At 37.2% G+C, this 16,113-nt stretch overlaps 1 protein-coding gene across 1 annotated transcript in view; it reads left to right on the plus strand.

The window, feature by feature from the left end:
* Positions 1 to 2,056: 2,056 nt before the first annotated feature.
* Positions 2,057 to 16,113, plus strand: part of LOC122840322 (FERM, ARHGEF and pleckstrin domain-containing protein 1-like) — a 62,843-nt gene continuing 48,786 nt past the window's right edge. Inside the window, 2 exon segments of the mRNA XM_044132610.1 lie at positions 2,057 to 2,451; positions 6,059 to 6,265. Of these exon segments, the coding sequence (XP_043988545.1) occupies positions 6,086 to 6,265 (180 nt within the window). The 5' untranslated portion in view covers positions 2,057 to 2,451; positions 6,059 to 6,085.

The following is a 16,113-nucleotide window of genomic DNA, read 5'->3' on the forward strand; positions in this document are numbered from 1 at the left end:
CCAGAAATCAACTGGTCGATAAATCAGTTGGCGAATAAATGTATCCTATATTATACATGTATATATAATGTAAACAGAACTGCCAGCAGAGATGCAATAAGTTTATAGTAGGTGTGTGAATAATCTAATGAGCCGACTGCTGATTGTAGCCAATTGTAACCACAAACTTCCTCTTTTGGTCATGGTCCATATTACATGACAATAGTGGTGGGTCAAATACAGGTAAATAAGGTCATCTAAGAGCCTTGATTTTTGTCTGAGCATGTTCTTCACTACAACAGACAATAGCAACTAATGAAGGCAGCAAATGCTTAAACTTCTCAAAAAGTTGAAGAAGTGTTAATACTTCCGAAAATCATTTTAATACAAGGAATGGTAACCGTCATGGCAACCACAGAAAACAAATGTTCTCCAAGTAAGTTCTTGTTCCTTTCCTTCTTGATCAGTGGTTCATTAAATTGATTTTTTGAGTATATAAGTGTCAATAAACACTTATTTTTTGACACTTGGTAAAGAAATACCAATACCCAAATACCAATACCTGGTATTGGTATTTGTTCAAAGGCAGCGAGGTTACCCCGTCTGTAAACATCCACCTGGTATTGTACACTGAGTGACTTGTGTTTTAGTGCCAGCTGCACAATTGGTGCCTGTTCTGTGTTTTTGTTTGGACTTGAGTTAGGCACTCAGATTAAACATGCAGAACTGATGACCAGTTGATTCATGATACTAGGGCCATGTTCTCACTGATCATGGCCAGTGAGAACATGGCCCCAGATCTTGACTGCCTACATAAGTAACCCAAGCCACCATCATCTCTGTTTTCCTCACCCCATTTTCACACTTTTATGATCATCATTGCTTCACTTCCAAGAAAGAACCTCCAGAGGGCCTGTGAAGCTGCTAAGACACCAATTGAGATTTCTCCTCCTTCTGTCCCACACAAATGTGTAGCTGACGCTTTTTTTGTCAGTGAGAAGGCGGGTGACGAACATAAAAAAACAGAGTTTACCATTCCTTGTCCCTGAGCACAGTTATGAAATAGGAGCCAAAAAAGACCTCCCACTTTCCATAAAAAATTGAAGCAGCGGTAAACACTGAACAATAATTACATAATACAGTCACAGGCACTATGAAATCAGTATTACCCCACTTACTGGCTTACTATCAGAATCAGAGAGAAGTTGCTGTAATGGGTGAATCCAGCCACGGAAGACTTTTAAAAATCCTCCTATGATATACCATTGGCCGCAAGCCCAGGACAACAGGACCTGACCCACTGATTGAAATGTTGATAAAGAAAAGCAAACTACAGCAAAAAGAGGCAATGTAACAACGACTGTATGGTAGAGTAGTCGTCTTGCGATCGGAAGGTTGTAGGTTCGATTCCAGGTGCCTCCTGCCACATGTTGATGTGCCTCTGGGCAAGGCACTTAACCCCAAATTGCATACCTATCTGTGTATTGGTGTATAAATGTGTGTGCGTTTGTGAGTGCAAATGGGTGATTGTGACTCTAGTTTAAAGTGGTTTGAGTGGTCAAAATGACTGGAAAAGCACTATATAAGTTCAGTCCATTTACCATTTACAAAAACAGGAAAAACAAGAAATTCTGCAAGAACATGCAAAACAGGAACAAGCAACAACTGACAATCCCCTCAAACAAAAAATAACAAAAGACACAAACTTCCTTAGAGATTATAAAAAAAACTACAGACAGGACAAGCTCAAAAAGAGCAGCCAACAAAAAGATAAGACCTGCACAAAGTTGTGCAAATAGTCCCTTGATGTTTTGCCCTTACATCTCAAAAAGCAAGATCCATGGGTGCAGGGTTTATGCTGGGATACATTTACATGGACACTGACAAGTTTATTTAGTGTTCAATTTCTACAACAGATAATTCTCACAATTTGTAGCTCATCATTCTAAAAGTGACATTGAACATTTTTTTTTTTCTCATGAAAAATGTGTTTGTTTAATTTATTTCGCCTACTCTACATTACTTTTATATTAACTCCACATTTTGTGGCACATCACATTTATAGTGTAAAAATGAACCATTTTAACATGCGCACCAAACAAGTTTGCCAAAGGTGTGTTGCTGCTGCAGAGGCCACTAGATGGTGCTATTGTTCCTCCCCATAGTTCCTGATTCGTGTCAGAAGGTGGAGGTGCAGCGCCTCCTTCATTGTCTGAGTAAGAACCAACGGGAGAAGATCCTGCTTGCCGCTCGCTTTGGTGAAATCCCGTCTCTCTCCGCGGCTCACTCGCTCAAACGGCCGTCATGGCGACCGCAGAGAGCCTCTGCTGCGGGGCTAACCGCGTTTAAAAACTCCCTTGGGATTCACATTTTCTCTCTGTGCGCCTGGACGTGGATGTAATATCTTCATTTCAACTGCGGGAAATAGTTTGTCTTGGTCAAGCCCGCATTACCAGAAAAAGAGAAGAAGGGGTAAGAATCGTGCAGCGCAAGTCCTCCGTCAGTGTTGCTCTGTTTTAGTGAAGTGATTGAACTTGTTTGATGAGATTTGGGTTAAGTCTTGGGAGTATCTTTCCCGTGTCCTTTCGTAATCCGGTGGATTTTGGGTCCTGTCCTCTCGGTCCTGCAGTGTGGATTGCATTGCACAAATTTTCCTCATCAGACGCAACAGCAATCGCTCAGGTTTCCTCTCCGTAATTTGATTCGTAGATCACCGTGACATTTAAATGATCAATACCTCACCAGGAAGTGTGCAAATGTGATCTGCCAGCTTAGTTTCCACAGTGCGTGTCCAGGTGAGTCCGGGCAGTGTATTAATGTCACATGTGCTGTAGGTGCTGGTAATAATACCATGAGGATTACTGCAGCCTCTGCTCTGTTAACCCACATTACTGTCATGGTGTCAACACTGAGAGATGAGTCAGGAGAGGCAATTGTTTTCACAAGAAGTGCATTATGCATGTTTCCAGTCGGCTTTCAACCCTTCCACTTAATCACCATACTCTACCCTCTAACATTTGGAACTTCTGCAAATCCAGCCACACCCACATATCAGGATCTGTTGCAGAGCACAAGAGGAAATTGACCCTTTTTTGGTTGTTTTGTTATGCAGCTTCTTTCAGGTGGACAACTGGCTGAATCAGGCTGCAGCCTCTGGCCATTCAGCTGTCACTAAAGGTTTCCAGCTGTGCACTGGAGGGGCCCCTTGCACACAGAGGAGCCACTGTTATAAACCCCTGCTCCACATTGCACATATGTGGGGAATTTCAAGCAAACTTGTTCAAAGGCAGCGAGGTTACCCGGTCTGTAAACGTCTGCCTGGTATTGTACACTGAGTGACTTGTGTTTTAGTGCCAGCTGCACAATTGGTGCCTGTTCTGTGTTTTTGTTTGGACTTGAGTTAGGCACTCAGATTGAACACGCCGAACTCCTGACCAGTTGATTCATGATACCCTCTGCGAGGGAGGACATATGTTGGCTGAAATAATCACTGTCTACTATTTTCTTCGCCTCTGTTTCACTACTGCTTTGTGTGAAGGGTCACTGGTTTCAAGCCATGTGCAGGTCACACAAGTCGGGAATTTGGAGGCAAAACTCAAAACAATTGCCAGAAATCAAGGCAAGAGCTATAGAGTGATGATCGGTTAAGAGTCAGACATAATAAATTAGCAGATTTGAATTGAAGCGTGTTTCTTTTCACAAATTGCATCCACAGTGATAGTGTTAGATATAGCTCCTTGTGGAGCGTCTGCATTTTCACTGGAAAATAGTAATGTTTGCTCACACTCCTCTGTGGTGACTGAACACAACAGGTGCAAATAATGATGCAAAATTTATTGTAAATAAAAAAAAAATACACAACCTTAATAACTCTACTCATTAGAATTTCTTAAGTAAAGCCATATTCAAATAATCTAATTGAAAATATGGAAAAATAGTGAGATTGCAGATACTTGATGTTTAATTAAAATTAAGGAGAAGCAATGCTGCACATTTAATTTGGATTAACTCTCCCAAAATCTTGTTATACTCTAATGAAACTAGACTTGAATTTATGGACCACAATCCCAAAATATATTTGTCATGAACAGCCCCGTATACCATCAATGTAATACTATATCCACAGTGAAACACGGTGGAGGCAGTATTATGTCATGTTCTCTGCCATAGGAGTATTTCCACATGACGAATGACGATATGAATGATTCAGTTCCAAATATCAGTCCGTTTTTGACGCAAACATTTAGCTGGCTGCTAGAAAGCAGAGTTGAGTCCAATTGTACAATTGACTAAAAATGTCTTCAGACAAAATAAATGACAGTCTAATGGTTTTACATCCTGTCTTTTAAATGTTTAAATTTTTGAGATCCACTGTTGCATAAAACAACACATTGTATCAGTAATAAATAGATACTTAATTTAGCTCTCTATAAAATGTAAGAAATGCAGATGAATCAAAACACATAGAAGAAAAAAAACATTTGATTAATTGCCTGGATATGTAATAAAAAAACAAAACAAAAAAAAAAAAAAACATCCCTGATAGTATCTTAAGGAATTTTGTTTTAACTTTGAACACAACTTAAAACCCTGGATTCATTTATGAGAGTTATTTGTATTTTAATCACTTCTAACCCAGCTTTTGATGGCTCTTTAAAGCTCCTGGAAAGGTTTTGTAGTAAAATTCTTCAATCTCATTTTAGATGAGATGGTCAGGGATATATGTTTGTTTATTCTAGGTAAGATCTACCCACCCATTAAGAATGCACTACTTTGGTGACAACACATAAGACGTACAATGAAAACGTGAAAACATTTTGTTTTTGTCGTTTGTTTCTATCTATCTTTGCATGGTTTAAATTGAATCCCTCTTTCAAAGTTTTTTTTTGTTTTTTTACCTTCATATGTGTCTTGAAAGAGAAGAAGTTATGGTCTGCTTGACAGCAAAACCACTGCATATTATAGTGAAGCTATCCATACCTGGACATAATTTAGTATCTATCCAGCAATGTCCTCATGGCTTGATTTATTCACACACTCTTATTACATAATCTTCTCCATTTGAAATGCCTGATTCAGCTTTTAGCCATTACTTGGCAGCAGTCACTCACCTCTGTGGTGCCTGAACAGCTGCCCACTATCTGTGGTGCTTCATTATTTCCACTTGGTAAGGTCTCAGAATGATCTCAGTTTGTTGGAATGCCAGGTCTTTGAATGTTTATGGGCCTTGTGTGGATCTGCCTGTGGCTATACAGTTGGATAGTTCGATGTCATGTGTCAACCCATTTCTAAAGTCAATTCATAATCATTTGTTGATGAGGCTAATATCCTTCTTACTTGAAATTGGAAGAGAAGCCGTTTGCTGAATCCCTTTTCATGTGGATGACATTTACAGAAAACCTTGAAAAGCTATTTTTAAACATTTTATCTTCTCTGGAATTGGTCTATATATCGATGGATTTTAATAATTTAAAAACTGTTTTATTCTATTTCTACACAAGAGAATATTTACCGGTATTCATTTTGCATGGCTACCTCTGAATTTTCTCGAGCAGGGTGTTTCTCATTCACAGTTTCGTTCTCTGCTCTCAGATTACTCTTCATTCACCACACTCAGTTCGCATCACCAGCTGCATATTTACATCTCTGACACATTGCCCTTGAGCCCTGATAAAACTCATGTGACTGTTTTTTGCCGTGCCTTGCTTGTATGATATTGATATAAAGTTGCATGATATTGATATAATTGATATTCGATCACAGAGTCAGGGTAAAATCACTGACTCTGTGATTTTACCCTCTAGCTCTGTGGTTAATTTGTCAGATTAAATTAAGAGTGCTCTATGCCCTGAAATTACGAACATCCTAGAATCTTTTTTTTTCTCATGCTGTAAATGAGACTACTACAGGTAACAATTATGAGCCATTAGTCCTGAGTGCAAATATAGCATATACCAGGACGCCTTTTTTAAGGATGATAACGATTCCTTATTTTAATTAGAACCCACACTATTAATGCTGTGAAAAACACATGGTTTAAATGCCAGCTGATTGCCTCTGTATCTTTGCGTTGATGCAGTTTTTGCAGTGGTCATCCCAGAGCACCATGGCAGAGCCAGACCCAGAGAACTTGTCTTCTGGAGCAGGTCAGCGTCTTGGAGCCCCTGAGACTCTTGGCATCAGTACATTAGACCCAGGCCACAAGCCCCCGGCCATGCCCCCTGGACGACATGTCACTGTCACGGTCCGTATGTTGGATGACACGGAAGAGGTTTTTGACGTCTCGGTGAGTTGCTGTTCTCCTAATTTTTTATTTTTTTATTTTTTTATAGCAGCATTAATACATGAATCAGACTTTCCATTACTGCAGTGTTTCCATTTTCATCTTGGCTGCAGCAGACTGGTAACAGGTTGGCATGGCAACTGAAAGTTGCATGCATGGATGAAGGGATCCTTCAGAGTAATATCTGTTTTCCTGTCCGTTCGGTGCTTTCTAATCTTCCTGTTGGTCTTGGTTTTGAACTGTGTTGTCCTGGCACTCTTTGGGAAACTTTGAATAGCATGATGACTTAGTTTTTACTACGGAGTTGTGTGAGACATCAACTATAAAATGTTTTGTTTCCTTAGGCATCAGATGAAAAGGGACAGGTGCAGAAGAGAAAAATATTGTTTATTTTATAGTTAGAAGATGTAAATATTTTCATTCACTGTTTCAGGACTTAAAGGGATTTATCATCTTCTCACTGTGATCCAAATTTAGACACAATGGTTTAAGCTAGTCAGATGGATTAAGGAAAGTCAAATCCAAATTAGATTCTAAATGCGAATGAGTGCTTTCTTTAGACTGGTAATACCTTAAATAAAAAAAAGATTAAATTATTTTACCTGAATGGATAAACATTAAACAAGGAGAGTGGATAATTTGCTTCTGCTTTGAGATAAATTGTTGCATTGGAATTTATTTGAAGTAGTTGTCCTGATTACTCCGACCAACAAAGTAATCCACTGCTGAAAATAGCTCCTGATAAATGTATTTTTACTCCTCTTTGTGTAACAGTTTCTTAATGCTACGGCTTGTAATGCAGAGACGTTTAATTTTATTTATTTATTTTTCTGAAAGGTCACATTAATATCCATAATTGTTGTTAAGGACAGAGTCATCTCAGTTATTCAAAAAATATATTTGAGATTAAAATCAACATAATTTTCTTAGCTGCTGGCTACAGTAATGATTACAACTGACTAATGAATCATAATGGCATCGAAAATGACCATGCTGTAAATGGAAATGACTTCTGGAAACAAAATTATAAAAGTTAAAATAGTGCTGGTTCTTCTTTTACATTTCATGCTTAGTTTGATCATCTTAATTCAAGATGTAATCAGTTAGAACATAAGAATAAATAAAACCAATTACGGTAACACATTAGATATATCATGCTCTGGAAATTGAATTGTATTAGTATTGCTTTCATTACTAAACTTGAAGCTAATATTTAGCGTCAAGGGGACTAATATACGGGTCAGATGTAGCTATTTATTTCAGTGAGCCTTCATCCATCTGTCTGAATATCTTCAGCAGGCAGTGTGTGGATTCGTAACATTAACAAACAAGTGTTAAACCACTGTAGTAGCTTTCAAAATTAAAAGCATCACACATAAGTTTGTGTGCAAAGTTAAATGACACTTTATTCATGTGTAATTTTGGATTTCCTATTGACAACAGTGAGACATGTAAAGGGTGGATTGGGACTTAAAAAGGCAAAATTTTGTATGCTAGAAACTACAAAGATTTTTACTTTAAAAATGAAGTAATCAGATAAAACAATTTGTCTGATTACTAAAGATTTGTGCATTCAGTTATTAAAAAAAAAGCTTGGAATGGAGGTTTTGGTATTTGGATTTGATGGTGAAGTGAGAAAAAACACATATGTGCACCAGTCTCATCCCTGGAAATGATTAACAGGTGGCACAGTTTCACCCAACATTCCTGTGGCAAATATGGAAGGGTGCTCTCAGATTCTAATGAGAAAGCTGTTCTGGGTCCAGCAGTGCTGCTGATCAGGTCTCAGTAGCTTGAATATGAAGCTGGTTGTCTGTGCTAATGGGACAGTTAAGAATGAACAAGTCCTTCTAAGTCGTTTGCAGAATAGCTGGCTGCAGAAAGGTACTTCTCCTTGTCCATGGTATGCTGTTAAATCCTATTTAAAGGTTGTCACTTACAATATATAATGAGGTTCGAATCAGAACATTGATATGTTTTTGTTCTTGATCGGAAACATCTTTGTAATCTTCCAACCATCCGGTCTTTAAACAGGTTCTGTCACATCCCTTTTTATAAGCAGTTCACCAACACCAGGCTTTGAAAGTACCATGTCATTCTGCAATGAGGCAAAACAGGTTTATGAAACATCTAAGTCCACCTTCAAGAACCTGCTGTCAAAATGTTTGCGTGTTCACTTTCAAAGGTTGAAATCAGTTTAGTTAATCATGTTAAGAAAATATTACATTTCTATTGGGAACAAATCCATGTTTAATTTTGTCACAGTAGGACAGAAAAGGACCTGTTGTCTGAGATCATTGTCAAATAACAGGTTGAAGCTGCTACTATTTAAAGTTCACTAAGTTATGAGAACTTGGTGAACTCTTAATGCAATTTCCTGCAGCAGTTCTTTAACAGAGCTTAGGAGATTTCTGACCTCTTATATATCATGCTCACTGTGAGGGATAGCAAACATAGACACAGGTCCACCAAGAGTCACTGAAGGAAACAACACAAAAACCTGTAAAGAAGACACTGAGCACAACTTCCTTCTACACAAAATGTAAACAAAAATGGAGTAGCATCAGACTTGGATTTCCCTTTTGTCTTTGACCAATTTCTCCTGCTCACACGTTTGTTTTGGTTGTATTTACCCAGAATGCCCTGGGCTATAGCTTGCTTCCTGTTTTTGGACTGGTCTCCTTTCCGCTTGCATTCACATAAACATTCAAACTGCAATAGAGTTCACTTCAACCAAACCGAGACCTGGGCTATTATGCGGAACAGAGTTAGTTGTTTTTTTTTTTGTGGTCTGCATCAGAGTTTGATGGTGCATTTGCAACTCTCTAAAAGAACTGGACTTTCAAGGCAAACAAACAAGAGTTTAATGAAAGCAGACCAAACAGGGAATACATCCTAAACCAGTCAAAACAATGAGTAATTTACTAAGCAACTACTTGAAGTTAATTTATTTTAAAGGGATGCATACCTATAACTGTGCCAAAGTTTGTTTAGTAAAAAAACTGTTATTTCTTAACAAGTTGCATTTTTCTATCACTGAAGTGAAATTGTGTGACTTCAACAAGCAATTTATTTTAAGGCCTTTTACAGAGGATTCTTTACATTGGATGTCACTAAATGTGGCTGATACCATGTAATGCAGAGCAAACAATCTCTTCCAAAAGAAGATAGATTTTTATGCAGGCTCCAAAATTAGTTTAACTGTGAAATGTTTTCATGTGAATCAGTTCCAATAATTCAGAGCAAGAGCAAGGCATGCACACTTTTACTCTTCCGGTAAGTCGGCTTTAAAAGGACACAGAGGGGCTGTTATGATGTAGATGAGTTATGGCAATGGTGAATTTAAAAACTCAGGGAGGTTGGACCGAAGCAAGCTGAATATGTTGCTCAGGAGAGGGTCGCAAAAGAAGACTGCTAACAGAATGCTTTATTCATGCTCAATTTAACACACATTATGCCCTCTATCTCAAGATGACAATCTCAGTGGGTTTTTCCACTGGAGGAGTCAGTGGAGCATATTTTCTACAGACCCTAGTTTGAGTCAGGGTAGAAAGATTTAAAACAGCTGTTTTGTAAGGAGTTTTCTTACACTCAAATATAAAATCTTAGTAAAATTCAATGTAATAGGTTTACTTGTCATACCTACCTACTGTAAAATATCAACACCATTCCAAAAGAGTTTTGCTTGAACTTATTACTTAAGTTTTTAAAGATACAAAAGACATAAGATTAGTTCCTTATTTTAATCTCTTATTTGCTGCGGTTAGCAAAGACTGCTGCATGGTTCACAAAACAGGCAATTATCTAGTCTTCTCTTTCACAACTGAAACATATTATGTTCTATATATTTATTTTGTCTCGGATGCACCTTTTCTTGAAGCAAACAAAAAGCTCCACCTTGTTACTGATACCAAAGGCTTTAGTTCTCTCTGTTTGAGCCGGGTAGGTTTCCACCTCAGCGGGCTGAGTGTCAGATGGTTGGGGAACAAAAATGGGCCATTGAACCATCCTGTGGGTCACATACCATGCTGTGGCCTACTTAGCACTCTGGCTGTGAACATGAATTTGTTTTAATGCTGACTTCTGGCACAAAATAGTTGATCTTTAAGTTGAAAGAGGCCTGATTTTTTACATAAACAGTAGTAAATCAGATTTTATTCGAGTTATGTTAGGTTTTTAAGGGAACGTAATTTACTCAAAGTGGGTTTTCCTGCTTTTTTGCTTTGGTTTATTCCTGAGGCTAATATACCCTAATTCCAGCTGGGCTGATGTTAAGATACTCACACTTGCTTTTGGCTGGTGAAAGAAGTTGTCTGTGAAATATTGGAGCAAGGATTTTGGGGTTAGGATGTGGGGGATGGGTTGATGAAGGTTGAGTGGAGAAAACATACTCCTATTTATAAATAAAAGGGACATACTCTATGTTGGCTAAACCTTTCTGCTAAAGTGAATTTAATTTTGTTCAGTTTATTTATACATATTCACAACAAATACAGCTTAGTTCAAATCAATCCAATTTAATCTAATACAATCATAAAATTCAGTTGATCATGTATGGCACACACATAGTCAACTGTGGTAGGAAGTCTAGCTAATTGCATGGAGTGGCATGTGGCGACCGTGAAAAGAAAACTCCCTTTAAAAATAGAAAGAAAGAAAGAAAGTGACCTTCAACAAAAGTATTCTGTAGGAAGAGGCACAGGAACTCTTTATAGAAAGAAAAATAAGGTCCACATAGTTGCTTCCTAAAGACTGTGAAACAGAAGTACTGGCCAAGGAGTATCTTCTATGGAAAGAAGTCCTAAGCAGAATATTAATGACAACAATGCCTTGGTCAGTGACTTCATTCAGAAAGGAGCAGAGCTACCCACAAACAGAACGTATATGTGGTCAATGTTTGCAATAGTTATATCAGTGGGTTTATTTAAGAAAGAGGAACAGATAAACATATAATTATTCGGCCTGGAGTAACTTTTATTAAGAGAGAAAAAAATAGCATGTAGTGAATGACAACAACAGCTCTTTAGTGCATATGTCCAAGAAAGAGACATTACTCATCACATAACCACTAGACAAGGACTATTTTTTTCATTGACAGAAACACAGAGAACAGAAAGCTAATGGCACCAAAAGCTCTGCTAATGGCTTCATCCAGCAAAAAAAAAACAAAACAAAACAAAACAACAACAACAAAAAACTCCTGAACACAAAATCACTGGGAGTACTTTTCATAGAAAGAAAAAAGTACACAAAGTTAATCACATCATGAGCTCTTTTGTTGGTTTCCATTAAAGACAGAAATAGTGTTTCTGGGGCTGGAGCACTTTCTACAGAAAAAGAGTGCACACATTAAATGGCATAAATTACTCTTCAGTGACTTCATCCAGGAAGGATTAACAGCTGGACAGAATTATTGGGCAAGAGGTACTTTCCATGGAAATAAAAACAGAATACACTAAGCGATTGGCAGCAATAAGTTGTCAATAATTAAGTCCAGGACAGTCAAACACAGAAGCACCTGGCAAAGGATACCTTCTATTGAAAGAGATGAGCAAGAACACACACAGTGGTAATCATTATAATACATTACACTTGCTTGTAATACTGTAATGGAAAACCAATTTTAGCAATATAGTGTTTAGCCATTATAGATCCAGGCAGTGTTCCCTCTGATGTTGCTCTACTGCTACTGCTGCTGGTTTTCTCTAATGAGCTACTAAAGATAGAGTCCACTACAATCACACTCCTGACAACCTCTCGCCACCCATCGCTTTACTCATTACACTAACTGGGCTTCACTCTTATAAGACTATTATGCTGAAAAATATCCGACTTAATGGCAAAATTATCTCCGGGCATTTTTCTGTGCCTTCCATATTATGGAAATTATACCACACATACTCCTATTATGCTACAAAATAATAGCTTTGCTTTATAAATCATTGGGACCGTAAAGCCAGGAACACATACCGTATATATGTTGGCGTAAGTAAACATGCTGAAGTAACTACTACTATTACTACTATTACTAATTTAAGAGAAATTAAAATCACCTCATAGATCACATTTTCAACTTTTTCAATCATTAATAATATCCAGACGAGGAATTTTCAAAAGAGTGAAAAAGGTGAAGCGCATACAGTAGGGTGATAGCAGGTTTTGCGGTGTTGTGGTCATTTGTGATAAAACATGAAGTCAAGAGCTAAAGATGTAGAAACAGGTAAAGAGAACAGTTCAAAACTGACAGAAAAAAAGGTTAAAATGTCTCAAGGTATAATGTGAATTTGTCAGTCATTTTCTCACCTTTTATCAACAAGGTAATGTTGAGGAAAAGAGAACAGGATTGTGCATAAACAAAACTAAATGAAGCAAAACAACAAATCTAAATAAACTTGCTAAATTTGCTAAAACATGTGTTTAGGAAACCAAATAAAAATACTAAGTGACAAGCATGCATTATTTTGGAAAGAAAAATCTATTCAAATTACTATAGAATTAAAAATAAATTCCAATTTAAGTTGGCTAAGAGCATAAAATAGCATGGTAATAAAATTGCAGAAAAAATTTTAAATGAAGAGAGATGCCTTCAATTTCTAAACCCTTCAGCATTATCAGCACTCTTTAGATAAACTTCAGGAAATTACTTCTGAAAGAGAAAAACTTGTTTTTGTGTGTGTGTGTGTGTGTGTGTGTGTTACTGGAGGCTTGAATTTGAAACTATATTTACCTCAAAGCATCAAACTGTTATGCTTCATCATCAACATTGACATAATTGAGGCAACCGTTTTCTTTATGCACAAAACATAGCAGATTGTCCCCTTGGAGACTAAGTTAGGGGATGTTGACGCTCCCAGGATAAGCTTTTGATTAGTCTGTACAGATCAGTGGATTAATCTAAAGATGTCATTGCTTGCTCACTTCTGATCGTAATAAACAAGCAAACTGGTTTAAATAGTTTTGGAGATTAAATCACAAAAATGTGGGACTGATTATAGAGTTTTTCTCCTTTTTTGGCAATATGACAAGCCATATTTAAACCAATTTGGAGATCCAGACAAGACATCTGATGCTTCAGCGGATTTTTCTTCCTATAGATTTCCATAAATCTCGAGGGTTTACATTCTGAAACCGCACAGAGAAACCAGGGAAGTAGCCACCACTAAGCCAGAAAGTGGGCTATGCCACAAAAGAAAATAGCTGGGCTCACTCCAGTTAAGAAGGCACATCATCACCCCATCACTCCCAACTCTTGTCCCCCATATTCTGTCACCATTCACTGAAATAAGAAGCAATTAGAGCACATCTAGAGGGTCTCATTGTCAGCTGAATGACAGTGAGGTCTGGACTGGATGAGTAAAAAAGGGCTTATTTCAGGTCAATCTTCAGCAGCTTCTCTATAGTTGTTGGACACTGATTGATCAACGTAGATATGACAAGAGACGGGTATTACAGGTGATTAAAAGAACATTTTGTTTCTACTGCTGTTATCAAACTATTTGGTAAATTCAGAAGTAAATAAATAAACCCCCCTAGGTTGTACATATTTGCCTGGAAACCTGTGTCTCAAGGACATATTATTAGCCCTGTCATGAAATGCATAAATACCTACTGGCAGCACCACAGTCAGTATAACACTTAAAATCAAATCTCCTTATATGTGGAAAAATCTTGAATTTCACCCTTTACTCTCGCATCTGCAGGGTCAAGCAGTTTCACATTGATGAAATTCAGCATGCTTTTTATTTGTGCAAATACCACTGAGGGGTTCTCAAGAGCTCATGTTTCGCCAGTGTATATTTTCAATATCCGGAAGGCAGGACAGAGAAGGAGGAAGAGATTCTGGTCTCGAAGCTGTTTGTTAAATGCTGTTTAACTCAGAGCTGTGGCATGGACATGCTTCAGCTTCTTTCACATTGCTTCCGAGAGGAAAAGACAGAGGTGGTAGATGAATGGTTTTGTAATGTTTTTTTTTCTTCAGGAACTGTTAACGGTGTTGAATACAAATTGGATTTTATAGCTGTGTAGAAAATTTAGATGAATAAGCAAGGTCCTCCTACCTTTTTTACACCGTGTCAATGAGTTTCTAAACCCATTACCATCACTCGGCTTGCAGAAATGAGTCATGCATGAGTAATAGTTGCTTTAGTTAAGATTAACTGTATTGTGACTTCAGCCCTATGCTTTTATGCTTGGTTCTTTTGGGTGTAAGAAATGCATCACTGCATTTACAAGATGAAGAAAAGTGGTGAAAAGCTTTAGAGTTATAAAGGACCTCCTTTTTCACACAAAACTTTTTTTGTTTCTGTTCTATACTACTTTACATTTGAGTTCTGCTTTTAACACTACCGGCAACAACATCTCTTAGAAATACTTGAACGTGGTGTTGGTATAGAGGACCTGTTTAAACTGGTTTATGTGATATTTGTATAATAGATTTCATTTTCTAGATGTGTGGTGTTCCACAGATTTCTAGAGTTGGACCTATTCTGTTCAATGTTTTATACATTTCCTGCCAAATGTTTTTGTAAATCCTGATATACAATTTTCCTGTTACACTGTTAGACTTTTTATTGTAATTTTACAGTAACTTACTGGCAACACTGTTGCCAGTAAGTTACTGTAGAATGGTAATTACAGTAACTTACTGGCAACAGTGTTGCCAGTAAGTTGCCAGCAAGGTACTGTAATTACCATTCTACAGTACCTTACTGGCAACAGTGTTGCCAGTAAGGTACTGTAATCACCATTCTACAGTAACTTACTGGCGACTTACTGGCAACAGTGTTGCCAGTAAGTTACTGTAATCACCATTCTACAGTAACTTACTGGCAACTTACTGGCAACAGTGTTGCCTGTAAGTTACTGTAATTGACATTCTACAGTAACTTACTGGCAACAGTGTTGCCAGTAAGTTACTGTAATTACCATTCTACGGTACCTTTACTGTCATGATATTTCACAGTTAATTTTTACTGTGAGTGTGCTTTGCAGTTATAACTGCTTTACTGTAAATGTAGTTTATAGCATAAAACTGTAAATGTATTTTATAGTAAAGCTGGTCTACTGTAAACTTGTTTCACAACATAATGTCAGTTTTACTGTAAATTAAAGTTTACATTTTTTAATACAAGAATATTTTACCATAAACCGAAAAGTTTCACAAAAGAAATTTTAGTCCAAGTACTGTGAATAAAAACAGGTATTTATTTTCAGCAGATTTGTTGAAATAAAATCCATTTATATATTCGCAATGTCATAAAGAACAATGTCACAATACAATATAATGTGCTATAAAACAACAAAACCATAGAACACACTACAGGTCATGTCAATATTTTTTATGGCACATGTATGTAGCAACATGAACATGTGCATCAAGTACCAGCCATAAACTATTAAAGACTGACTTTAAAAAAATATATAGAATATACTTCATTTAAAAAACCAGCAGAGGCTGCATTGTCAGAAAGCAGTTAACAGAAGCTTAAATGTGCTCTGTTACACAATACATCACAATAACAGTGCAAGTGCGATAATGTACTATATGGTAGGCATTCATATCAATAAATATTGTTATATCAGATGCATTTCCTACATCAGAAGAACTTTTATTCCATTTGTCAAACAAAATCAGTGGGATCCATCTTGTGGAAGCTGAACTGTAAAGAATAAGACAGACGATGTGGGAGGTCATGAGATGGTCAGGAAGTTATCTACATTTTCAAATCAACAGGAAGGTTGACAAATTAAGCTGACTGACAATGTCCAAATGCATAAAATCATTGGCATAAAGCAGCATTAAGTTGATAATTTCTTTAAAAGAAATCAATTGCACTGAAGTGATAATAGAA

This window comes from Gambusia affinis, linkage group LG11, assembly GCF_019740435.1.
Source record: "Gambusia affinis linkage group LG11, SWU_Gaff_1.0, whole genome shotgun sequence".
Taxonomy (NCBI): domain Eukaryota; kingdom Metazoa; phylum Chordata; class Actinopteri; order Cyprinodontiformes; family Poeciliidae; genus Gambusia; species Gambusia affinis.